Genomic DNA, 25781 nt, shown 5'->3' with positions numbered 1-25781 from the left:
AGCAAAGTGCGTGTGTCGGGGGACCTGGGTGGTCCTTCCCTTCCCTTCCCAGAAGCTTCGTCCCTCAAGCTGTTAGGGAGCAGGGCAGGTGTTGGCAGTGCTGGAGCCGTGGTGGCCTGAGCCTGGGTCGGCTTCCAGGCAGGGCAAGGAGATGGGTGGCTGGCACAGTCTGGCACGGAGGGTGGGGGCCCACAGGGGTGGGGAGGACATCCACGAGGGAGAGGGCGGGTGGCGGAGATGGGAAGATGCATCCACCTGCAGGTGCGAGGGAGTTAGAAATACAGAGAGGAGCAAACGAGGCGAGCCCGGTGGGGTTGGGTCGGGTCGGACGTCCGGCTGTGAATACTCTGGAAAAGCTGTGGCTGGAGCCACCCGCTCTGCCGCTGGAGGGGCCTGGGATTGGTGACACCGTGATGGCGGCAGCACACCCAGCGCCCAGGTCTCGTCTAAAACTGCTTCCGCCGCGGTGACCAGGGTGCCTTAGGGGGGTGCTGATTCCAGGCCGGAGTCGCGAGGGTGCAGGACGAGTTAGTGCACTTTGGTCAGAGAGCAGTGCTCAAGCGCCAGCGTCCCCAGAAGCCCCCAAGCGGCCCCTCCTGCCAGCCGTGTCTGCAGCGACATTGTACCTGTGGGTAAGACAGGAACCCGAGCCCCTGGAAACGAGTCAGTGGGTGGTTTAGGGGAACGGGGTTTGCACAGTCTCAGACCACCTCCCCTGAGGTCCTCGTAACTACACAGGGAGGGAGGGGTGCCCCGACGCAGGGAAGCTGCGCGGGAGCTCCGTGTGCAGGGTGAGCAAGGCCCCTGACTCGTGTGAAATTCCTGCCAAAGGTGCATTGCCCGCGGCTCGTCACAAAGGGACGTCCGTCAGAGGGAAAACGAGGACACGCTGCAGAACAGCTGGCCTGGGACCTTCCAGGTGTCGGGGCACGAGAGTCAGGGAGGGGCTGCAGAGACGTGGCAGCAAAACGCAGCTCATGGTTCTGAGCCGGACCCTTTGCTGTGGGAGCCGCTATAGGGACCGTTAGCCAAAGCTGGGGGTCTGGGCGTGGCTGGTGGCCCGGTTTCAAAGGCCATCCCCCCGGTTCCGTAGGGGTGCCTCTGTCCACAGGGAGCCACACTGCCGTGTCCGGGGGGTTGGGGGTTGGGTGTCAGGTCGGCCGCTCACCCTCAAGTGGTTCACGGACTTTCCTTTGTACTGTTCTTCCAGCTTTTCTGAGAGGTTGTGATCGTATTAAAAATAATGCTGTGAGATCATTTAAAAAGGGTTTCACAGAACAAACTCCTTGAAGCAGTGAGTAGGTGCTGTGCTCTCTGTGAACTTGGCATTGACATCTGTGTGCAGAGACTCCCACTCTGCTGTACCTTGGGGTGGGTCTTCCTTTAAAAGAACAGATTCGCTCGCAGATGACCGCCTTTGTGCTCAGGTGACAGCAGCGCGGGAGAGCCGCCCCTCTGCCCGCCGAGTTGGCGGCCCTTCGTTCGTTAGACCCACCTCCTCTTCTTTCCTGAAGGGACGACGATGACATCAATGACGTAGCGTCGATGGCCGGCGTGAACCTGTCGGAAGAAAGTGCGAGAATATTGGCTACAAACTCTGAGTTAGTGGGCACCCTGACGCGGTCCTGCAAAGACGAGACCTTCCTCCTCCCGGCGCCTCTGCAAAGAAGAATATTGGAAATAGGTATGGCCCTGGGCGTCCGGCCTCCACCGGTGGGCCTGGTGTGGACCACGGCTGCGGTGCTCAGCACGGAGCTGTCCTGGGCTTGGGGGGACACCCCTTGTCCCTTGTCACCTGTTTTGCCAGGGTTGTGCTTTCCGTGGGGTTGGCGGTGACGTTCTCAGGTAGTTGGAGCAGGTGTAGACCACCCCCGACCCTCAGGTTGCACAAAGTGGTAACTGGGGGATAAGGGAAAAACAGTGAAGGAAAGAAAAGAACTTCAGTGATTGTAAAATACCGCCTGTTCCCCAGGTAAGAAACACGGCATAACAGAGTTACACCCAGACGTGGTGAGTTACGTGTCACACGCCACGCAACAGAGGCTGCAGAACCTTGTAGAAAAGATATCAGAAACGGCTCAGCAAAAGAACTTCTCTTATAAGGTAACCCGCCATTTCCTGGAGGGGATGCCCTGTCGGCGCTCCCGGGTCTGGTGCTGCCTGGAGGGCACAGGGGAAGCGGCAGAGTGTTGAGCTCGTTTTGAGTTTTCCCCAGAACGAGATTTTGGGAAGATGCCACTTCTTTCAGTCCCGTGGTGCTCCGGGCGCTACCCACTGGGCTGTGGAAGGAGGGTGCGGAGGATCTGACCTCCGGGTTAGGGAGCCAGCCTTCTGGGTCCGGGCTGGTGGCATCTTCAGCTCTGGAGAAGGTGGAGCCCCCCGCCCGTTTACACGCGGGGGGCTCCCAGCAGCTGCGGCCCGAGCTGTCCCTGCAGACCCGAGGGGCTCTGGCTCACCCGCGCTCCCGTGACTCAGAGTGGTGCCCTGTCGTGTGCTGTGGAGGCCCGGCCTCTCACAGCAGGTTCCAGGCAGAATCCGCCTTCCTCTTCAGTCATGCAAACCCTCTTTCAGGGGCACCGTGGAGCGGCCAGGCACTGCCCGAGCAGCGTTTGAAGTACAAGCCTGTAGCCACTTGGCTTTAAAAATACTTTTTACGCTATTAGAAAAAAATTTAAAATGTAACTTAGAAGAGTCAAATGATACCAAAGCGTATAAAATGGAAAGTTGCCTGCGAGCCCCCGGATGACTTACCTGAGGCGGCGTGTGCACGTCCAGAGCACTTCAGAAGCAGAGTCTTGGAGACGAGAGGGGCTTGGGTCTGCGCGCCGCCTGGGGAGTGGGCCGAGGGGGGCGGGAAGCGGTGCGCGGACTGTCCGGCTGGGTTCCCAAGTTCGTGACAAACAGTCGTTTCACTTTTTTCTAGGATGATGACAGATACGAGCAGGCAAGTGATGTCCGGGCTCAGCTCAAATTTTTTGAACAGCTTGATCAAATTGAGAAACAGAGAAAGGACGAACAGGAGAGAGAGATCTTGATGCGGGCAGCAAAGGCAAGTGCTCATGCTGCACGCAGTTTTCCCCTGTCCACCCTGGGCGCTCGCGGACACCCTTGGGGTTTCGAGGAGCCGGAGCAGGGTTTGGCGCTGGCCTCGATGACACGTGCGCGGGGTTAGGAGCGCAGCCGGGGCGGGAAGCCTCCAGACCTCAGCAGGTCGCCCAGCACGTGGGGCGGGTCCCTTAACTGAGCCCGGAGCCCTGCGGGCTGCCCTGGCCCACCGTCCTCACGTCACATTGGACCATGGCGTGGTTCTTACATCCAAATGGTATTGATTTTCATGATGATAAATTTTCATCCGTTGGCTGTAAACGTTTAAAAATTTAATGCGTTCTGTCACGTGACTTAGATGTCATCATGTCACGTATAAGATGACATGTTTGTCGGGTGATGAACGTTTAGGTCACAACTTATCTTTCTTTTTTACCTGTTTGAAAATAGTCTCGGTCCAGACAAGAAGATCCAGAGCAGTTAAGGTTGAAACAGAAGGCAAAGGAGGTAAGCGTTTCCAGTCCAAGAGTCTACACTGCACACTTGAAAATACGTTTGTGTTCAACCTCAGCACCTAACGAGAGAGAGAGAGGCTGAGAAGGCGATGGTATCTCTGCACAATAGGCCTTCCCGTAGCGATTTATGGTGTTTGCAAAAGTGTTTTCCTGTGCTTTTAAACTTCACGGTAATTTCTCATGTGGTGCAGTCCAGTCTCTGTACTCTCACAATTTGCTCAGATCTGAGCTTTTTAAGGTGAGCATCTATTGCTTTACTGTTTTTCTGATTGCACAATATGCTTGCTGTTTAAAAAAAAACAGTCAAATGAAATTTTCATTTAGGAAAGTTTAGAAAACCCTTTGGTGTCTATGTATTACTTTTGTAGTAATAAAAAAAGTGCGTGAAATGACAGTCCCTGTTTTCCTTTTCAAAACAAAGATGCAGCAACAAGAACTGGCACAGATGAGGCAGCGAGATGCCAACCTCACAGCACTGGCTGCCATCGGGCCCAGGAAAAAGAGGAAAGTGGACTCTCCGGCACCGGGATCGGGAGTAGAGGTACCGCACGGATGCAGGGACGGGGGCTGGAAGGGCCTCGGGGCATCTGCGTCCCGCTCGCCTCTTCAGGGAGTCAGGCACGCCGAGAACGGGCTGTCGTTCGCGCACATGTTGTCTCACCGCCCTTGGAGTACTTGTTTTCTCGGTACATTCGATACTTTATATTCAAATCAACCTATTTGTGGATATCATGTGAGCAAGAAGTTCTTTGCATGAGGAAGTTTGATCACTGTAGCTTAACACGATGAGATTTAGACTGACTTCGAAGAGAATATGGGGAGATTCCGTCCGAAGACTGACCTTTGTGGGGCTGACTGTCCTCCCTGGGTACTGGGGTTAACGTGAAGGAAGGTGGTTGTTGCCTGTTTCCGTTTGTCCAAAGTTTGTTAGTTTCTTGTTTTGTTTGCTGTCGTGTCTTTATATGTAATTACAAACCCAACTTTAAAGTATTGTTATTTTTTCTTTAAACTGCCGGTTGTTTTATTAGTAAATCACAGGAAGAAAGAAAACATCGTCTTTTATATTTACCTGCTTATTTACCATTTCTGGTGTTTTTCGTTCCTTCCCCAAGTTCCAGGCTTCCATCTGTGGTATTTCCCTTTGGCTTGAAGGACAGCATTTAGCGTTTCTTGTAGTGCAATCTGCTGGTGATGGATTCTTTCAGCTTTTGTTTACCTGAAAATGGTTGTATTTCACGCTCAAAAGTTTGAATGAAGTTTTCCCTGAATGTTGACAGTTTTTTTTTTCTTTCAGCTCTGTTTTTTTAACTTAACTTAATACGTAATTTTCTCTCACGTTCTTGAATAAGCCGAGCAGATCCAGACATACATCACTTAACTTTATAGAATGACCGACTAATAGGGATGAGTGATTGTAAGAATTTTAGCCATCCTTCACGTTTTTCCTCTACTCCTTGAATCCTGTCTTAACTGCTGGTCTCTTTCTCTTTTCCAGGGAAACTCCTATTCTCATTTAGACATGTTATCTTGTTCCGGATCACAAAAAAGATGGGAGATTTCCCAGTGTGTTTTGCAAAATTGCAGAGCTCTTATTCTTAGACCTGAAAACAGCCGTAAACGTGTGACCGTCGTTGTCCTTAGAGACGTTGTTCCATCGTGTTCAGGGCCCCACTGTGATTTCAGTCCTTGTTTCCTGTCTGTCACGTGAGTCACTTCTCCAGCTGTTTTGAGGCGATCGTCTTACTTCTTTGAAGTTCGTCCGTGTGGTGTTTAGACTTGGTTCTCTTGCTAGTCACTCTGCTTGGGCTTCTCTGAGCTTCTTGGATCTGTAGGTCAGTAGTTTTCCTCAAATTTGCAACACTTTGGCCTTTATTTCTTCAAAACTTTCTCTGTTTCAGTCTTTTTCTATTGGGATTCCCAGTTAGACCTCTGTTAGATTTTTTTGATATTGCCCTGTGGGTCTCTGAGTCTGTATTTGTTCCTCTTTAATCACTTCTTTCTCTGTTCGGACTGGATCATTTCTACTGATCTGTCTTCAGATTCCCTGTCTTCTCCAGTCAGCTCTGCAGTCTGTCCAGTGAAGTTTTCATTTGTCGATGTATCTGCAGTTCTGGGATTTCCACTTAAGTCCTTTTTATGGCTGCTGAGTCTTTGCTGAGATTTCCCTGTCTGCTCACGTACTGAGGCCACATTTTCCCAGCATTCTTTGAACCTGTTTGTAAAAGCTTCTCTCATGGTTTTGTCAAGTCCGACATCGGGGGCGTCTCGATTCAGTCTCTGTCGACTGCTTTTTCCTTTGACCGTGGGTCATGGTTTCCTGTCTCTCTGCATGTCTAGCCATTGGCGCTTGGATGCTGGATTTTGTGGATGACATGTCGTCATCCTCTGAAGAGTACTGACTCTTGTTTTAGTTCAGCTCCTGGCTGCTCATCTTGAACTTGTGTGTCTTGTGTCTCACTTTGGTGTTCAGTAGGGTCTGTGGAAATCCCATGGTGTTTCTGAGCTCCCTCACCGAGTGGGGCTCACCCTGCAGACTTGCCTTTCCTGTGCAGGTTTTAGGCTTGGTTGGGGTGGGTCTTACGTAGGGTATGATCCTTACTCCCAGGGAAGGGCCTTTGGCGACTTGGCCGGATGCTGGGAGGGAGAGCGTCGGGTGGGCTACACTCCAGCGAGGACTGCCGCTCATGCCTGTGTTTTGCTTACATCACACGGCTGTTTCACGCTGTCCTCTCTCCCTGGACCCTTCATCTTAGTTCCATAAGTAACTTTGTGTTTAATGCTAATTACAAGTCTGTGTGGATGTCTGTTTAGTCATTTGGTTTTCTGAATCTCGTCTGTTGGATTCTTCTGGAATGTTTCGTGGGGGCTGCGTTCCCCGTATTTGTGCATGTCGATGGCGGTTTTGATGGCTAGAAAAGCCGTGGCTCACGTTTTCTTTCCTTGAGAATCTATCTTGAGTAAATAGTTACAACTCGATAATTTTTTTCCTGGTATGGAAGGTTGCTGTCAGTCTGATGATAGTCTAATTTTATTTCTCTTGTGTTTCTCATGTGTTCTTTCTGCCCAAAGATGCCCACAGAATTCTTTTCCCTTAAAGCCCAGCCTTTTACTTGGAATTGGCTGTCTTGGGTTGGCGTTCTCAGGGAGAGGTTGTGTTCTTTCAACATGCAGTTAAACCTTTTTGTATTCAGGAACATTTTCTTTAATGCTTCCTTTGTTTTTGTTTTCCTCTTCGGAGATTCCTGTTACTCAGACACTGTATCTTTTGTATCTGCCATCAGTATTGGTGCTTTTCTCTTTAATCCTTTCAGTCTCTCTTTTAAAAACTTTTACCCTGTTTATGCTTCTCGCTCTTCTAATTCCTTCTTAAGGTATCATTTGTTGCGTTTGTTTGCTCTTGTGTTCTTTTTCGTGGAGAGTCTTCATTTCCCAGGTGAAATTTTCTTTTGTTTCTGATGTTTCCTTGCCTTTGTCACCTCATTTCTGAGTTTCGCTGATTCTGATTTATGTTATTCTTTCATGCTTCTTATCATTTTCTCAGTGTCTTTTAGCTTGTTTGGAAATAGAACATAGCAGTTTTGATCTCGTTTTGATTACGTCTTTTTGCGGTTTCTGATCATCTGTAGGGATGTTGTTCTGCTCCTTATTCTCTTTTTTTCCTAGGGCAGCTTCTCTGGGACCTGACCTCTCTGTGGTTCACTTTTATGTGAATTTTGCTGTCTTGAGCCTTTAGGAGGAGGTGGTTTGCAGGTTTGCCAGCTTCACTGAGCTCCTCTTCCGTTGTTTCCGCGTGGTGACGAACTTGCTGTCTGAGACGTCAGGCTCTGCTGCTCCCTGACTCTCACCTGGACCTTCTTGCCTCCATGGTCCCGGACTGTCCTGCTCAGCTTTAATTTCGCTCCTCGCAGGTTCTCTTCTGCGTGAGCCCTGTGCTGCGGGGCCCTGGCAGGTCGGAGGCAGAGTTCCTAATGGCGAGGCTGCTGCTGAGAGGAGAGAACTCCTGGCTGTAGCTGCTGCTCTCCAGTGAACCTGCCACTCCTCCCGGTGAACACCCGCTGGCCCCTGGGGGCCTTGGGGCCTCGCAGCTGCCCCACTGCTCTTCCTGCACAGTTTTCAGATAGGCTTGTGGCTGCTCGCGGTTCATCTTCACCGGTTTGGTTGTAAATGTTGTCTGCTAGCGTTTGGTTTTGCTTTCTAGTTGCTGTGTGTTTTATATGGCCTTTGGGAAGATTCAAAGAAACTTTGACGCCTCTGGCATCTTCTTCCCAGAATATAATGATTAGTGTTTTTCAAAATGTTTTTCTTTTGATTTAGAGTAGTTTCAAACATACAGAAAAGTTGTAAGAACAGTATAAAAAACTCCATTCAGATTCTCAATTCTGAACATTTTACCACCTTTATTTTGATACCCCCCCTTTTTTTTTTTTTTTTTTTGCGGTACGTGGGCCTCTCACTGTTGGGGCGTCTCCCGTCGCGGAGCACAGGCTCCGGACGCGCAGGCTCAGCGGCCATGGCTCACGGGCCCAGCCGCTCTGCGGCATGTGGGATCTTCCCAGACGGGGGCACAAACCCGCGTCCCCTGTGTCGGCAGGTGGACGCTCAACCACTGCGTCACCAGGGAAGCCCTCGTCACCCCCTCTTTACACACACAAGTACGCGTGTGGGATGTTCCGTCACCCCTAAATGCTGACAACGCTGGACGTTCTCTTGTGTTACTACTGCACCCATCCCCCCGCATCGGGAAATCAGCCCTGATGCCCCAGGGTCCCCAGACCTGCTCCCACTTCACCGCCTGTCCTGGTTTCTCTTTGATCCAGGCGTGTGCGGTGTCCGGCTGGCTTGTGGCGTGAACCTCTTCCCAGTCTCCCCGTTCCTGACGGTGCTGAAGAGGGCAGGTCTCTTGTTCTGTAGGATGACCCTTGGCATCACTAGGTGATCTTAGCCTTGATCACCTGGTTAAGTTGCCTGGCTGAGAAAGCAGCTTTCTCCACTGTGTAGTCAGTTAGTCCCTTAGCGCTTATCAGTGTTGTGTAAGGAGGCACTCCAGGGTCACGCAGGTACTCTGTTCCCATCACCCCTCACCCGGCCTTAGCACCCTTGCAGACTGCCCTTGCGTCAGGACCGCCAGGCTGGGGGCCAGGTCACGATGCTCAGTTTCCATCACGCCTTCCACATTTACTGGTTGCCTTCTGCCGTGAAGAAGAGCTTCCCTCCCTCCCTCCCTCCTTCCCTCCCTCCTTCCCTCCCTCCGTCCTCATTCATTCATGCATTCATTCATCACTGTGTATGGACGCATGGATTCCTGCTGTATTCAGAGGGTTGTAATCAATGCTCTCGTTATTTCTAGATTTGGTCAGTGGAAGCTTCTTCAAGCGGTTTCCTATATCCTTTTGAAACGTTGCCCTCGTCCTGTAAGCGTGAGAGGTGTCCAGGTGCCTCTTGTGCTTCCCCTGCCCTCACCCGCAGTGGCGCCCAGGAGCCTGCTTCCTTGCGGTGGAGGGTGGTATTTAGAGACCAGTATCTGAGCACTGTGTGTGCTGATTGCTACGGGGGTCCCTGCTCCAGGCCCCCAGCAGTCAGAGCCCGGAACGTATGTATGTGTACAAGTGAGTGTGCGCGTGCGTGCGCGCGTGCCCCTTTCTGTATCTAGAACAACCCTGTGTGTTCTAGTTGATGCTGAGATTCTAGTCTAGGACCTCAGGGCTGCTTCTAGTCTTCTTCGTTTCCTTACTTTTGAATCCCTTCACAGACAGACAGAACGCGAGTTCCCGTTATTTTCAATATATTTGTTTTTTTATTTTTTTTGGCTCAATGTAACCAGTCCCTGAACCACTCTGGCCGCTGGGGTCCCTGTGCTGGGAGGGGAGGGCTCGTGGGAAAGGCATGTGGATTAACTTCTGCCTTAGGCGTTTTCTAAAGAAGAGAAAAAGAGCGCGTATTTCCAGACTGACAGGGAGGGCGTGAGTGTGGGGAGGAGTGTGGGGTGAGGGGGCACCTTGAGGAGATGGTGGGAGGGATGCACGCCACCGGAGGTCCTGCGGCGTGGCCTCGTACGTTGCTGGTTGTGCCTAATTTAGGTCTTCAGGGGTACTTGTGGGTTATATGTGTGACAGTTAATACGAAATCTGGAATTTAAAAAGTCCTTCATATGCCTTTGTTCATCAGAGCTAAGGCTTAATTTCTCTTTTTCTGTTTTTAGTTTAGGATTATTTCTTTAGGGTGTGTCTTTAAAAACAAATTTATTGTGAACTCATTTTAGACTTGCAGCAAAGTTGCACGAAGAGTACAGAGAGTTCCTGTATATCCCCCAGCTTGCCCTAACGTGCATCACTGGTGTGATACTGCTGACTAGGGACCTTATTTGACTTGGTCTTTCAGAATTTAATTTTAAGTTAAGAAACTTTATATTTTAGAGCAGTTTTAGGTTCACGGCCAAATTGAGCGGAAAGTGCAGAGAGTTCCCATACGCCCCCCCGCCCCGTCCCCCGCTCCCCTCGCACCTGCACAGCCTCCCGCATCATCCACGCCCCCACCGGATGCTGCGTTTGTTGCAATCGATGAACCTGCACGGACGCTTCATCACCACCAGAGTCCACAGTTCACATCCGGGTTCCCTCTTGGTGTTGCACGTTCTGTGGGTTTGGACAGATGTATGATGGCCTGTATCCACCTTTACAGTATAATACAGAGTAGTTTCACGGCCCTAAACATCCTCTGTGCTTCATCTGTCATCCCTCCCTCCCCGCAGCCCCTGGCAACCCCTGATCTTTCTGCTGTCTCCATAGTTCTGTCTTTTCCAGAGTGTCATAGAGTTGGAATCATGCAGTCTGTAGCCTTTTCAGATCGGCTTCTTTCACTTAGTTAAACGCATCTAAGGTTCCTCTGTGTCCTCTCGTGGCTTGGTGCCTCATTTCTCTCTTTTCAGGGCTGAATAATGTTCCGCTGTCGGGATGCACCACAGTTTATTTATCCGTCACCTGCTGAAGGACATCTTGGTTACTTCCAAGTTTTGGCCACTGTGAATACAGCTGCTATAAATACCCGCGTGCAGGCTTTTGTGTGGACATGAGTTTTCAGCTCCTTTGGGTAAATACCGAGGAGCACGATTGCTGGTTCGTATGGTGAGAGTATGTTTAGTTTTGTAAAAACCTGCCGGGCTGTCTTGCAGAGTAGCTGCTCCATGTCGCATTCCCGTCGGTTACGAGTGAGGTTCCTGCTGCTCCATGTCCCCACCAGCACCTGGTGGTGTCGGTGCTCTAGATTCTGGCCGTCCTAATAGGTGTGTCGTGGTGTCTCGTTGCTTTAAATTGCATTTCCCTGATGCATGACGTGGAGCATCTCTTCATGTGCTGCTTCTTTGGCGAGGGGTCTTTTAAGATCGTTGATCCATTTTATTTTATTTTTTAAATTTTTATTTATTTATTTATTTCGGTACGCGGGCCTCTCACTGTTGTGGCCTCTCCCGTTGCGGAGCGCAGGCTCCGGACGCGCAGGCTCAGTGGCCATGCCTCACGGGCCCAGCTGCTCTGCGGCATGTGGGATCTTCCCGGACCGGGGCACGAACCCGCATTCCCTGCATCGGCAGGCGGACTCTCAACCGCTGCGCCATCAGGGAAGCCCCGTTGATCCATTTTAAAAATTGAGTTGTTTGTTTTCTTGCTATTGAGTTTTCGGAGTTCTTTGTACAGTTTGGATGAGTTTTTTTTTTTTTTAACCAGATATGTCTTTTGCAAATGTTTTGTGTGTATTTGATTGTTACCATTCTCCACTGAAGGTGTAGGATCCCATCCAGTACCCCTCCTGGAATTTGGTCACCATGTCTCTGTAGCCTTCTCTGGTCTATGACGGGTCCTCTGTCTTTGCCTGTCTTTCCTGATCTTGACACTTTGAAGAGTGTGTGGTCGGTTATTTGGTAGAAGGTCTCTTAATTTGAGCTCATCTTACGTTTCCTCTTGATGAAACCCAGGTTATGTAATTTGGCTGGAATGTCGCACCAGTGATGCTGTGTCCTCAGTGCATCGTATCAGGAGGTACGTGGCATCTGTGTCCCGCTGCGAGTGATCACTCTGAACACTTGGTTCTGGGGGGGGGTCCCAGGCATCTCCGCTGGAAAATCTGTGTCCCTTTGTAATGAAAGTGTCTTGTGGGAAATGCTGAGGGACCGCGCCCTCCTGTTTCTCCTCGTTGGCACCACTGCTTCCCATGGTCGGTGACCGCGGGCTGACAGGCTCTCCTCCTCTGTCCCCCGTTTGCTGGTTGGAATTCTGCCAGCCCTGCTTGGTCCTCGCGAGCCCTTCAGTTGGGCTCCTCTGTCCTGTTGACGTAACCTGTCACCTTCTGAAGGGTTCTTACTCTCTCACGTCACAAATGTTCCAGGCTTACCTTATATTTTTCCTGCCCTAACAGTGGAATCGACCGTTTCTCCACAGAGCCGCGGTTCTTTTTGTTGGGACGCGTGTGCAGGGACCAGGTCTGGGCACCGGTGTGCTCGGGCCCCTGGGTGTCTTGCTCCAGCCCCCTCGGGGGTACAGCTGGGGATACGTGCACCGCCCCACCTGTGTTTTCTGTGTCTGTACCGAAGGCGGTGGGTCCAACCTGACGTGACAGGCCCTCCGAGCCGTCCCGCGTCCCACGTGGGAGGCCTGACTCTCATCGTCACAGTGGGTTTGCTGTTTGTCCCACCCTACTTTGCAGATAAAAAGGAGATCCACAACTGCTAAGCCCTGCGAGAAGGAAGTGGCTGACTGTCCAGAGTAGCATGTGTCTGCCCAGTTCTTCCTGTGTGTAGCCCTGCGGCGCCCCCGAGTTTCGCGTCCTCAGCGCCGCAGAGTTACTAGATGAGCCCTTTCCTGCTGCCCCGCAGCAGGCTCTGTCCCTCCGAGTGGCACAGCTGGGCTCTTCTGCTGTCTGTCCTCCAGTGTGGCCCCCACCCCGCTCTCGTTTGGTTGTTTATTTTGGGGGTTCTCAGAGCCAGAGCTGTACAGATGCCCGCACCCAGCAGTGCCGTCTCCTCCCCCTCAGACACAAGCGTGTGTTTGCGATTTCCGCCTCTCCCTTGAGGAAGCGGAATGTCGGCGCCCTTCTGCCGTGGGCCGTTTTCACTTCGCACGTTCTGGAGCGCACTCCATGCCGTTTCGTGGCGATGCTCCCCATTCTTCACAGCAAGCGGGGTGCTTCTCCGCACCCACGTGTCTTGGGCGACCCCCTCCCTTGTGCACGGATGGTGTTGTATTCTTGGGGGTGTGTGTTGTGGGGTGAAGGTAAGTGGGTCGGTAGTTTCGTTAGGAATTGCCAAGCTCCCCTCTGGAGGGTCGTGCCAGTTCTCGCCCGCCGGTGGTGAGGGAAAGGGCCTGTCTCCCCACAGCCTCCTGGCGTGTGTTGCCACAGTTTGTAATTTTGCTGATCTGTTGGGCAACAGGGGTGCTCAGTTTCGGTGAATGTGCTGTGGGTGCTTGAGAACAAGGCGTATTCTTAGGCAGGGTGTAGGACTTGCTGGGTTTATAGGGGGTGCACCTTACCGATTACGCCCACTGTGTCTTTGCTTATTTTTGTCCACGTGATGTGTTTTGTGCTGGATGGATGTGGTGTCCCAGAGCTTTACGTTGTTAGTGTGTTTTTGTCTTTTTTTTTTTTAATAAATTCATTTATTTATTATTTATTTTAGGCTGCGTTGGGTCTTCGTTGCTGCACGCAGGCTTTCTCTAGTGGCGAGCGGGGGCTACTCTTCGTTGCGGTGCGTGGGCTTCTCACTGCAGTGGCTTCTCTTGTTGCGGAGCACAGGCTCTGGGCATGTGGGCTTCAGTAGTTGAGGCGCGTGGGCTCAGCAGTTGTGGCTTGCAGGCTCTAGAGCGCAGGCTCAGTAGTTGTGGCGCACGGGCTTAGTTGCTCTGCGGCATGTGGGATCTTCCTGGACCAGGGATTGAACCCGTGTCCCCTGCATTGGCAGGCGGATTCTTAACCACTGAGCCACCAGGGAAGTCCTTGTGTTTCTGTCTTTATCTCCGTGCATCTCCTGCAGTTTTTGCCTTGTATGGGGGTTGCTGTGTTATTTGGTACATAAACATCCGTAAGTGTTACATGTTCACCGTGAGTCGTGATTTTTACCATTGAAAAGCGTCAGCCTTTGCCCAGTGGGCTTGATGTCTTCTTTGTCCTCAGTCAGGGCCGTTGCCCCTGCTCTCCTGTTTGCATCAGCCTGGAACACCTCCATTCTGCTTGATTTGTAGCCCTTCCTTTAGGTATGTCTCTTGTGTAGAGCACACGGCGGGCTTGTTTTCTGAGTCCAGTCGAAAAGCGTTTTCCTGTCGGGTGAGCTAAGCCCGTCATCTGTATTGATACAGCTGACAAGGTGGGTTCTGACTCGGTCACAGTGCTTTATGATGATGTGTACTTTTTATAGTTGCTCTGTTTTTTGGTGAGATGTGTAGTCTTTGCTCCTTAATTAAGATTTTTGTTTGTGTTTAGGATGGTTTTTAACTGTGCTCTAGTGGTTACTTTTGTATGTAAGTGTTTCTGGGCGTCTTCGGTCCCCGGTTTTCACGTGTGTTTCCTGTTCGGCTTGCGTCAGCCTTCTCCTCGGCTCCCCGGTGGCCACACTGCATCCGGAGCCTGTTGTGTCCCCTTCCCTTTCCCTTTTGTGCTTTGTTACATCATTTCTACCTTGTCACAGCGCTTGACGTTTCCCAGCCTCCTCCTCACCTCTGCTGTAGCACCAGCTGCGTGTTTATATATTATAAATGCTTATTGCTGCGTTTTTCTGAGGTTTCCCCGCTCTTCCCTTGTTGGGACGGCCCCTGCCTGTGGCTGAGCCTTCGGAAAGCTCAGGTGCAGAGTCCCCTGATGTTTTGCAGGTTGAAACGGTTTTTCTGTGGCCTTGATGTGTGGAGGACGGTTAGGCTGGATATACAAATGTGGGTTCACACTTGCTTTCAGTGATTTTTCGGTGCTGTTGCATTGCTTTCTGTGTTGGTTTGGGAAAGCCTGATGCCAGGTTAATTCTCTCGTCTTGATGGTTTATTTTCTCTTTTTACCTGGAGGGTTTTCTTTATCTTGGAAAGCTGACCGTTTTAGGAGACTTTGTGGAAGTTGATTTTTATGGGTTAACTTTCCCAGGTGCCCACATGCCCTTTCAGTGTGTCGGTTTGTTTTGTTTTCTGTTTCTTGAAAGTTTCCTTGGATTATAGTTTGAGTGTTAACCTCTGCCGCACGTTTGTCTTCCTTCTCCGGGGGCTCTGACGACTGAGTACATGTCCTCCTTTGGTTGCTTCCTTTTCCCCTGTTTTTTTTCCTGGCCCTTTAATTTCTTTTCTTTGTCTCATTTTTATTCTCTTGTTTTTCTGCCTTTCTTCTTTGCCTCTTACTACATTTTTATTCGAGTCTTTTCTCCCCTGAGCACCTTACGGTTTATATTAATTTCTGAGATACTTTTGTCCTTTTTTCTCATTTCTTTCTTGTGTCAAATCAACTCTCATTTCTTTCTGGTTTTCAGTCCATTTTCCTCCTAAGTTTTGAGGTTTTGATTCAAGGTGATTTTCATATCCTCAGATGTTAAGTATATTTTGTTTTGTTGAAAGCGTTGTCTTACAGTTTTCTTGTTTTTCCAGACTGACTTTGTCTCTGATACGTGTGGAGTTTCATCTTCTGATTTTTTGCAGTGGTTCTTTGTGGACCTGCGTATCTTCCTCGTGTGCATTTTCATGGTTGGGGTGTTTACAAGATTCGCCCTCCGACGGTGCCCTCTGCTGACAGTTCTGCAGAGCCCGGTGGCTTCGCGGGTGTCTGTCCGAGGGTGAGGAGGGCTGAGTGTCCTCTGGAGGCGAGGCCCTGTGCCTGCCGGCCCCTGCATTCCCCCCGCTTACTTCTTTGCCTGCCGCCGCTGCCCAGTTTCGAAGGACTCATCTCAGAAGCTGTGCGCTCTTAGGCCCCCCAGGCCCGCTCTGGCGGGAGCCCCCCCCCCCGCTCTGTCTCTGGTGCTCGGCCTCGTGGAGGCACTGTGGGCCCCGCCCAGGAGCATCGTTCCGCGTGGGGTCCGGGCCCCATCCTCGTGTTGTGCGGGTGCCGTGCCCCGGGTAGGTCTGTGTTTCCCTCCCTGTTCTGGACGGTTCTTGGGGAGACGATGGGAGGTGCCGGGGTGAGCTTGTCTTCAGCCTCCTGCGAGTGGCCCTTGTTCTGAGCTGAGCGCCCGAGGGGCTCCGTCGCTGCCGCTTTTCACAGCGCCCTCCAGCTGCCTGTGCTGGGCGTGGGCTCTGCTTCATGGACAAGTGTGGGGACTGCGCCGGCAGAAGCGGAGCAGAGCAAGCTGGCGGGGGCCTGTGCTCTCGGCGCCGTGACCTCATCACTCGCCGTCCGGGACGCAGGGACATCACGCGGGTTAGAGGTGCCCTCTCGTGGGCACAGACCTCTCACTGTTGTCGAGGGGGCTCTGGGGGGAGCGGCAACAAGGCCCCCGTGGTGCGAGTCCCCCCGAGACAGTCCCTGAGGGGCTGGTGCTCTCTGCCGACTGGGCGAGCGGCCACGGCAGGTCTGAAGCTGCGCCGGCTGCCACCGCTGGTTGTGCGCGGCCCTGGGGGCCCCAGCGAAGTGACCCCGTGAGCCAGGTGGGGTTGGGACGGAGGTGATTGTTTCCATTTGGTTTTCACCTTGAGTGTTTGTTGCCTGTTAGGTTGGTTGTGGTGTTTTTGACAGTGGAAAGATTGCCTTCAAAGGAGATACCAGCCTCCTTTCATGAATCCTCTCAGCAGTCCTGTGACAGGACATGATGAATGGTCACACAGCACTTTCAGGGAGGAAGCTGGCCTCCGGGAGAATGTAAACCGTGTGTCCACGGTCGCTTTGTTTCAACCCCAGTGCCTGCAAATACAAAACAAAACACACCGAATCAGCCTGTTTGCTGGAGTGTGAATGTTGTTGAAGGTGGACGCCGGCACCTGCCCCGCAGTTTTCTGTCATCTGAGGTCACTGCTGGTCTCTCAGCTGCCGTGCCCGAGGGCCGCTTCCCCAGGCTTCCCGCATGGGGCTCTGGGCCAGACCGGTCCTTGCGCCCGCAGGCTGGGCGCTGGGTTCCTGTGACCGCCTTCTGGCCAGGACACCCCAAGGGCAGTACGATCAAAGGACGGCACTCACCCCATGAAATCAGAAGTCATTTGAGTTGTCAAGTAGGATGCCTCTGAGCACATAGGCTTCTTATTCAAGTCCGGAGAGCAGTGACGCAATGCAGCGTCGTGACCTTTGGAGCCTGAGACGTGAGGAGTGGGGCCGGCGTGGTCCCGGCCCCGGAGCCCTGGCTGTGGGCTGTGCTAACGCTTGCCTGTCCGGATTGTTCGGAAGCACTGCTGACTTCTGAAAAAGATCTCATTAAAATATTACTGGCAGGGATTGCTTGAGTTTCAGCTTTAAATGCTGTGCCTGAAGGGAGCCCTCACCCCTGTCCCAGCTGGGTTTGGCCGTTGAACTGTTTTGAAAGTAAGAACATCACACGTGGCCCAGGGTTGTAGCGAGTGTCACAGAAGACACCTGGCCCGTGGTTGAGGGAGCGCTGCGCTCTCCACGAGCCCCAAGGTCTGGCGCCGCCCTGTCTGTCCCGGGCGGGGAGGAGCTCCCACCCGCCTGACGGCCCGCCGGCCCCGCCCCAGCCGTCTGGCCAGGCGCTGGCCTCGGCTTGGCCTGCAGGCTCCCCCGCGGTGCAGAGGCTTCACACCCACAGGGCCCCCGGCGCAGGCCAGCTCTCCGGCCGTGGAGACGGAACCCCGTTTTCCTCCTGGCTCCTCTAAACTGTGTGCTTTCATCACCCCCTTTTCAGGGGCGGTTTGTCTTGTTCACAAAATGCTCCTTTAGGGCCGTTATGGAGACTCAGGGGAAACTGCCAGGAAAACCTAAATAGTTGTTCAAACACGGAAAAGTGTCACCAGAGGACCGGCCTGGAGGAGGGACCCCGGTGGTTTAGGGGTGTCTGAAGGGGGCATAAAGAACACGCGGTTAACGGTGGAAGGTGGAAGAAGGGCGTGCGTGCCCTGAGCTGCCCTGAGTGCCCAGGAGGGACCAGCCTCACCTGCCACCTGCTGGCTGCTTGCTGTGCTGCCGCTTCCTCCAGCATCCTAGGGCTCATCGCTCCCACCTTAAACTTCGAGAGAACGCTGTAAAAATACCACTGTAAGGTTTGCGCTTCAAATATACAAGAGCGACTTTAACCATCAGAATACAGACACTCAGTGTTCATTCCGAGTGGAAAACCGAGGACTGTCCGATTGGGAGTTGCGTGGTTCATGCCTGCGAGTGTCGGTTGGAGGTGGTGACATGCTGAAACCACGGGACGCTGCTGCTGAGGGGCGGCGACGCGGCAGGAGAGCGCCCGGAAACCCGCCTGTGCCAGGCGGGCAGGCATCAGAGCCCCAGCCGTCGCCCGGATCCCCCGCGGGCCGACCAGGCTGGGCGCCGAGCGGTACAGGCCGGCCGAACCGCCGCTGTCAGCCCGGGGAAGCAGGGAGCCCCCTCCAGGCCATGGACGACGTGGTGACTGTGGAGCCCTCGGCGCAGCCAGCCGACCACCGCCAGCCCGCCCAGCCCAGGAGTCTAGACCTTGCGGCCTTGGGAAGTGTGCCTTTGCCGGCGAAGCGGGGATGTCACGGCCGCCGCGGGCACAGCATCAGCACACCTGAGTCCCTGGACGCCTGGAGGTCGGGGACGCCAGCCACAAGCCCTGGAGCTGTTCTGCCGTCCCCTTGGGGCAGGAGCCGCCACCTTTTCCTTCCTCGTGCCCCAGGGGCCAGAGTCTGAGCTCTGGGGGGAATCTCGGGGTTAGTGTTCTCGAGCGCGTGCCTGAGAGCACCAATCCTGGAGGGTCGGCGTGCCCCCTGCTCTCACCCCTCCCCGTTAGGGACTCGTAAAGCACTTCAGCTCCAGCAGTAGGCCTGGCTTCCTCTAGAGCCAGGGTTTCTTGGGACACCTGTAGGGAAACGTGAGTTGGTCCTGGGGCGGCACCTGGCCCTGCCCCTTCCTTCCAGCGCCGAGGGCCCTGCCCACCTCTGCGCACCACTAACTCGGCTGTCTTCTCCTTTCTCGTCACCAGGGCTCGGGCCCAGGCTCAGCGGTCCCAGGCAGTTCCGGCGTCGGAACCCCCAGACAGTTCACGCGACAAAGGATCACGCGGGTCAACCTCAGGGACCTCATATTTTGTTTAGAAAATGAACGTGAGACAAGCCATTCACTGTTGCTCTACAAAGCATTCCTTAAGTAGCACGGACGCGGCCTCTTAGCCGGCGACGCCTGGGGACTTTTTCTATATTTGCAGATGACGCCTTTTTGTAACAAGCAAATGGGATATTGTTTAAAAGCAGCCACCTCTTTACAATGGAACAGTTTTATATTCCTGTTTCTAAGTCAACTCTTCAGTATGAAGGAAAACACGTTTCTGTAACAGAGAACAAGAGGCCCACGGGTACTCTTAAAGGACAATTAAATCTTAACTCATCTTTGATCGAGTGGCCTTCTTGCCAAACAAGCCATATATAAAAACTGATGGAATCGTTTAGCAAATAAGTAGCTGCCCTCTGTCACCTCATAGCGGTTTCTACATCGTTTGTGCATTTGGTTTAGTTCAACCCAACTTACTGCGGAGGTGTGTGTCTACAGCCGATGACCTCATTTCATTTATTTTATTTTTGTATTAGTCAGTTGGCAAAGCAAACTGATTTTTTTAGACTATTTATCTCCCTCCCGTCCCCGGCCCTCCATTCAGGACCCTCAGGGAGCAGGCAGCTCACTGCCCGCCTGCGCCTGGGGCTCCTCCCTTTCTGCTTCGTGGGGCCCGGCGACGCGGCTCCTTCTGAATGTGTGGGGTCAGCATCTGTACAAATGCATTTTATTTGCTATCGTTTGTAAAGCTGTAAAGTTAAAAGAAATGAAAACCTTTTCAGCATAAATCTATTTTACTTGCACTGTTTTTTAGCTAAAAGTGAAAAAACTTAGACGAAATAAAACCAGAGTTGAGAAGAATCATCAGAAGACTGTTTCTCAGTGTGAATCAAGTGTTGAAAACTGGTTGGTGTATTTTGTCAGTAATTGTACATAACCTTTGGCACACAACGTGAGGACGGCTATGTAGCTATAATTATTTTGCTAAGAGGCTGTATGCAAGCTGTGGACTCGCTTTACAGACGTCCAGAGCAAAAGCCCCTTCTTTGTACCTATTTTTTTATTACAAATATACTAATTGGTTCTTTATATTTTCAGAGGTTATTGTATTAAATTGTCTATTGATAGTACTTTTATGACTGTAAATACTTCGGCTTTCTCGTGTGAATTCTCACGTTAGACTTTATTCGCGCGTGTGAACTGAATGCTGATCAGTATTTTTTACCAACGCCTGAAAACTGTTACACCTTTTATTTTGTCTTTTAGGAAATCCCTGTCTTTCCATTTTTTCATGTAAATTTTGCACAGTTACTTGTTCATATGTAAATATTTTACTTTCAGAAATGAAGTTTTTAATTGCTATTGTTTTATATAGGATTGAAAGAAAATTAACTCCTTTATTAAAAACAAATTTATCTGTATTTGTTTTGCCTATTTTTCCCAGTTTTCCAGTTGTAGATTCTGCTGCCAGAGATTCAGCTCTGGTTCCGCTGAGGTGTGTATTTATGAGCTACTTGTTAGAATCAGTGTCTAAAACCCAGCGAATCTGGTAGAAATAGCCTCACTTCCAAGGACAGGACCTGCGTGCTCCAGAGTAGGACCCGGTGGGTCACGTCCGAGGGCCCGGAAGCCGAGCTCAGGCCTTGCCCTCAGCCTGGGGCTCCCCACGTCGGACACAGATGGACTTGCGCAGCGTGGACGCCGGGCTCCCGTCCGTGCAGAGGCACAGGGGCACCCCTGGGAGAGGGAAGGTAAGGCGAGGGGTGGGGGAGATCCGGGGTGGGGGGGCAGCCCCAGCCCTGATGTGGACCCACCCCCTGGCTGGGGAGGGCGGGGTCTCCGGAGGCCCCGCCCCATCTGGCGGTGAGCATGACAGGTTGGCCTCGATGAACCATAGCTCCCGAGGGGCCCCCGTTTCAGAGGCTTAGCCGCCTAAGTCCCCACCAGCGCTCGGCCTCTCGAGCCACAGACCCTGTCCCTGGCGTGATGGTTTTCGGCATCTGGCTTTCACGTTAATTTTGACGATTTGCTGGATCTCCCATGATCCGTGGGCTTACTTACGAGGTACAGTCTCATTCTGGTACCTGTTGCGTCAGTTGCCTGGGGCTGCTGTGACGGAGCACCATGGACCGGTAGCTGAGACCACAGGTTTTGGTCGTCTCCGTTCTGGAGGCTGAAGTCGAGACCCAGGTGTGTGGGCCGTGTTGGTTCTGAGTGCGGTGGTGGAGGACGTGCCCTGGTCCCCCGGCTTCTGGTGGTCGCGGGCATCTTGGATGTTCCTTGGGGCGTAGAAGCGTCGCCCCTTCACCTTTCCGTGGTGTTTTCGCCGTGTGTGCATCTGTCTTTGTGTCTGAGTTTCTCCTTTTCACAGGATACCAGTCGTTTGGATGAGGGCCCATCCTAGTGACCTCATTTGAACTTGATGACCTCTGTGAAGACCCTGTGTCCAAATAAGGTCATGTTCTGAGGTCCTGGAGTGTTAGGACCGCCACACAACCCCGGCATAAGCTTTTTTTTTTTTTTTTTTTTAAGGGAGGGGGGGATTGCAGTTCAACCTGTAACTTAGCCTGTGATTTTGGATGATGAAAGAAACTAAATCTGAATTTTCAGAGCCTGAGCAGGGAGTACCAGGGGCACGACTTCCAGTCTTCCACCTGCATGAAAACGCCCAAGGCGGTTGATTAATTAGGTCATGCTTGGACTTTCTGTCACGACTAATACTTTGTTTTCACTAAGTTCTTGGCCTGAAATAAACTAGGTCAGTCAGTAAAGGGCAGCAGCGCTTGGGTTTCTGCAGGTGCAATAGCTTTAGTTCCGGCTTCTCTGCACGTCCTCCTGGGCCCAGTCGTTCTGCCAGGGGCCTCGCCGAGGCAGACTGACGCTCGCCGGGGATGATCCCTGGCAGAAGCGTGGCCAGCAGCCTCGAGGCGCCTTTATCCGTTATTTCTCCCTCCTGTGGGCGCCGGGTGCTGTTGTTTCAGCACAACACCTTACCAGTTGTCCGAAGTCCGATTCGCGTACCTCTGTGGGCTTGGGGTAGAGTGCTGTGGGGATGGGCCAGGGCCATGACAAGGACGTCTGCTTTCACCACGTCCATTCCCCAGGGAACTGCAGTCCCAGGCGGGCAGAAAGGCGAGAGAGAGAAATGAGGACTGAAGGTGAGGGCTGGACCCTGAGGCAACGCAGTCGAGTGCACAGAAATCCCAAAAGAATCCATGCGCACGGCGCTGAAACGGTTCCGGTGCTTGTGCGTTTTGTAAGATTTCGGGGTGCAAGGTCAGGATCCAGAATCAACCGTAATCCCTTAGCCAGCAGCAAAAAGCTAGAAAAGTAGCATTAACACCACCACCAGGAACATTGGGATACGTGGGAATACATACAGTTAAAGATGTCTAAGATCATTACACTGAAATTAGACGAAAGGAGACCTAAAGGGAGAAACTTCGCTGTACCCCCGGAGGGGACCCAGTATTGTGAAGATAGCGGTTCTCTCCCAACTGATTCAATGCTGTCCCGGTTAGAATCCCAGCAATTTTCATAGAAACTGACAATCTGATTCTAGAAACTTACATGAATCTGCAGAGGACTTAGAATAGCCAAGACAATCTAGAACAAAATTGAAGTATCTCCACCCCTAGAGTTCATGACTTCCTGTAGAGCTGCAGTAATTGGGACAGCGTGGTATTGGCATAAAGACAGACAGGATCCACGAACAAAACAGAGAGTCCAGAAAGGGATCCATACGTTACGGTCACTAGGTTTTCGCTGGTGTGACCGGATGCCCTGTGGGTGGGTGGGGGGAACGTGAGCCCGCACACCACAGGTATCACTTCGAGATGGATCACAGGCCTGGAAACGGGGGCTAAAACTGCAAAGCTTCTGGGGGAAAACGTCGGAGATCGTCATGACGTGGGAGTGGGCAGGGATTTCTAAGGGCATAGAAGGCACAAACCACAGAGAAAACATTGGAAAATTGGACTTTAAAGTTACAAACTTTCTCTCATCGAAAGATGCTCTTGTGACAGTGAGAGGGCAAGCCAGAGACTTCCAGAAAATACTTGCGAAGTGTACGCCCGGCAAAGGACCCGTGTCCAGAATATACAAAGAATTCCACAGCTCAGCAGTCAGAAGACAACTTGGTAAAGAACGTGCGAGACCCTTGAACAGGTACTTCATGGAAGGGCTGCCCGTGAGCCAACAGGCAAATGAAAAGGTGCTCGTCGTTACGGGTCATCGGAGAAACACAAAACCACGGTGAGATTCCACCACTCGCCCACCTTGGCTCAGATGATAAAGGTTGACGGTGTTGTGTGGGGGTGGAGCTTCACACAGGCTGTCAGTGTGTAACGTGGCGGAACCACTCGGGAAACCGTGTCACGCCTGGTAACGTAAACACGCGTGACCCCGCAGTCGCGCCCCTCTGCGTCTACTCGGGGAAGTGGGTGCCTTGTCCTCCGGAGACACCTTGCGAGGATGCTCACGGAGGCTCTGCTCGTTGACGGGGTAAAATGGGGACGGCCCGCGTGTCCATCGGAAGGTGAGTGCGGGCAAACCAGAGGGTATTTATTCAGTGAGATACTCCTCGGGAGTAAGCGGAACGCGCTGATGATGCGGTCAGTAACGTACCCACGAGTTTCCTGAGAATTACGCTGGGAGAAGCCCGCCGCGGAAGCCCCCGCTCACCCGACCCTGTTCGTTCGCCTGTAGCTCGAGAACGGGCAGAACTCCCAGCTGTGACGGGCGTCCGAGCGCGTTCCCCAGGCTGGAGGGGCCCCGGGCCCTCTGGGCTGATGGAAGTGCCGTCGGGATCTGGGCAGTGGTTACGTGGGTGTGAACACGTGTGAAAAGTTAGGCTGACAGGTTAAGATCTGTGTGTTTTAGCGTGTGTGAAGTGTACCTCAGGAGAGCGTGGGGGAAAGACTCCAGAGCTGAGCGTCGGACCCCCTGGGTGGGGCCTCGGCTCCACCTGGGCCGGTGACGTGGTGCCACGCGGGAAGGCACGCGAGTGTCTCGGGATAGGTGTGCTAAGTAGGAGACAGCTTGTGATCTTCTGGGAATGCTGTTATCAAGGCAAATCTTGTGATTATCCAGTTCACTTGTTTTCCCTTCTGTCACAACTGTGGTCTCCAAGTGTAAACTTTTATCGAAAAGAGGACTTTCCTGGTGGCGCAGTGGTTAAGAATCCACCTGCCAGTGCAGGGGACGCGGGTTCGAGCCCTGGTCCGGGAAGATCCCACATGCCGCGGAGCAACTAAGCCCGTGAGCCACAACTGCTGAGCCTGCGCTCTGGAGCCCACGAGCCACAACTACTGAGCCTGCGTGCCACAACTACCAAAGCCCGTGCACCTAGAGCCCGTGCTCTGCAACAAGAGAAGCCACCGCAATGAGAAGCCCGCGCACCGCAACGAAGAGTAGCCCCCGCTCACCACTACTAGAGGGAGCCTGTGCGCAGCAACGAAGACCCAATGTAGCCTAAAGAGAGAGAGAGAGAAGAAAGGGAAAGAAAGAAAACATATCTGAGAACACAGAGGTCTTAAAATGACTTATTACAGCTGAACAAATAAAGCATTAAAAAAAAATTAAACAACAAAAAAACTTCATCTAAAAGAAACAACAGTCCACCCAGTGTCCCTCAGCCTTGCCCGTCCCAGTATCCGAGGCCACAAGGCAGCTGTTCTGGTCTCATGTTCTGTCAATCTGAGCAGCCCTGGGGACCCCTTTGAGTCCTGCGTAGCCTTCATGCCTTGCATACAGCAAGTGCTCAACCAGTGCATGCTCTCACGGTGGAGGTATGCTCTTAGCCCCAGGCCATAAGCAGCCTTTCCGAGCTCCCCTTCCACAGCGACAGGCTGGCAGCCTCTCTGTCCTCCAGATCGTTCTGGCCTCACCTGGGTCACCTGGCCCAGGAAGGACCAGCCCAAGGGGACGTGTCCTGTTTCCTTCGGAGACTCGCAAGGGAAACAAGTCACGTTCCTCCTTACAAATTTAGCTGCCTCTTGAGGCAGTTGTATCAGGCTTTAAGTCCTAACTGCCAGACTCTGTTTCTGAGGGGAACAGGCCTGCACAGATCCATTGCTTTTCTGAAATGTATTTGTTCAGCAAGTGCCTGCGAGAGGGCCGGGCGCCGTCGCAGAGGGGGTCGGCCTTGGGCTGGAAGAGGTGGCCAGGAGCCCACCGGGTGGCAGGGCGTAGCGGAGGCCGCGGCCTGGGCAGAGGGGTGTGTGTGTGTGTTGGGGGGACAAAGATTGTACACGAGTTTTCCTAGCGGCTTTATCTCAAATGGCTAAAAACTGGAGGAACCCTAACTGTCCCTCTCCAGGTGAAGGGATATGTTGGCCTGTTCCTACAGGGAGGGGCCGCTCGGTGCCACAGTGAGTCTTGGGGTGACGGGGGTGATGATGAGGGAACGCAGCCTGGCCAGAGGGCCCCGTGGGGTTTCCTTTACGTGGAGCGTTGGGGTGGCCTGGGGGGTGGGGGGAGTCCTGCAAAGGGTGCGAGGAATCTTTGGGGTCCTGGGATGTTTGTCACCTTGATTGTGGTGGTGCGTGCAAGCGTCGGAACATTTCAGATGGCACGCTGGAAATACGGGCAGTTTACCGTGCATCCGCAGTATCTCGGTAAAGGCGCAGAAATAAGGGAATGTGGATAAAAATGAAGCTGTGTTTCTAGGGGGGGACTGGCTTGGGTGCGATGTGGCCAGGAGGAAGGTGTAGGTGGCAGTGGCTGGGAGGGAGGTGGACACGTCCTGGCGCTGGACAGATGAGGGGTGGGGGACCCGCAGTTCCCACAGCGTCTGCAAGTGTCGTCCAGGGCAGGGGGTGTGTGGCAAAGTTTGGCTGCAGAGTCCTTGGGGTGCCACGTGAAGGGTTCGGGGCCAGGACAAGGTTAATCATCAGGCTGGGGACAAGGGGTGCCAGACAGGGGTAAGCAGCTGCCCAAGGAAGCCAGGGGGGCCTGCAGTTGGGATTGTGCTGAGTGGGGAGCGAGTGGGGAGAGGGGATGGGCATGGGGACGCATGGGGATCAGACGGGAGACGCTGGAGCATACTTATACTCCTGGGGGATGGGCGGCGGCTGCTGCGCAGTGGCGGCA

The 25781-nt window shown here is 52.8% G+C and overlaps 1 protein-coding gene across 4 annotated transcripts in view; it reads left to right on the top strand.

Annotated features, from left to right (window-relative positions):
* TAF4 (TATA-box binding protein associated factor 4) overlaps window positions 1–25781 on the top strand; it is a 97959-nt gene that overhangs the window by 53013 nt on the left and 19165 nt on the right. For 2 of the 4 annotated variants that reach the window (XM_033840483.2, XM_033840484.2), the window contains 6 exons: window positions 1515–1684; window positions 1973–2103; window positions 2924–3049; window positions 3496–3552; window positions 3982–4101; window positions 18625–20110. In XM_033840483.2, the coding sequence (XP_033696374.1) occupies window positions 1515–1684; window positions 1973–2103; window positions 2924–3049; window positions 3496–3552; window positions 3982–4101; window positions 18625–18792 (772 nt within the window). In that variant the 3' untranslated portion in view covers window positions 18793–20110. Of the gene's footprint in view, window positions 1–1514; window positions 1685–1972; window positions 2104–2923; window positions 3050–3495; window positions 3553–3981; window positions 4102–16221; window positions 18353–18624; window positions 20111–25781 lie in introns of those variants that run through there. The other 2 variants (XR_004522171.2, XR_004522173.2) reach the window with 2 other exon arrangements.

This window comes from Tursiops truncatus, chromosome 15 (assembly GCF_011762595.2).
Source record: "Tursiops truncatus isolate mTurTru1 chromosome 15, mTurTru1.mat.Y, whole genome shotgun sequence".
In the NCBI taxonomy this organism is placed as follows: Eukaryota; Metazoa; Chordata; class Mammalia; order Artiodactyla; family Delphinidae; genus Tursiops; species Tursiops truncatus.
The sequence above is the reverse complement of the archived record's forward strand: the minus strand, read 5'-3'. Positions and strand labels throughout refer to the sequence as shown.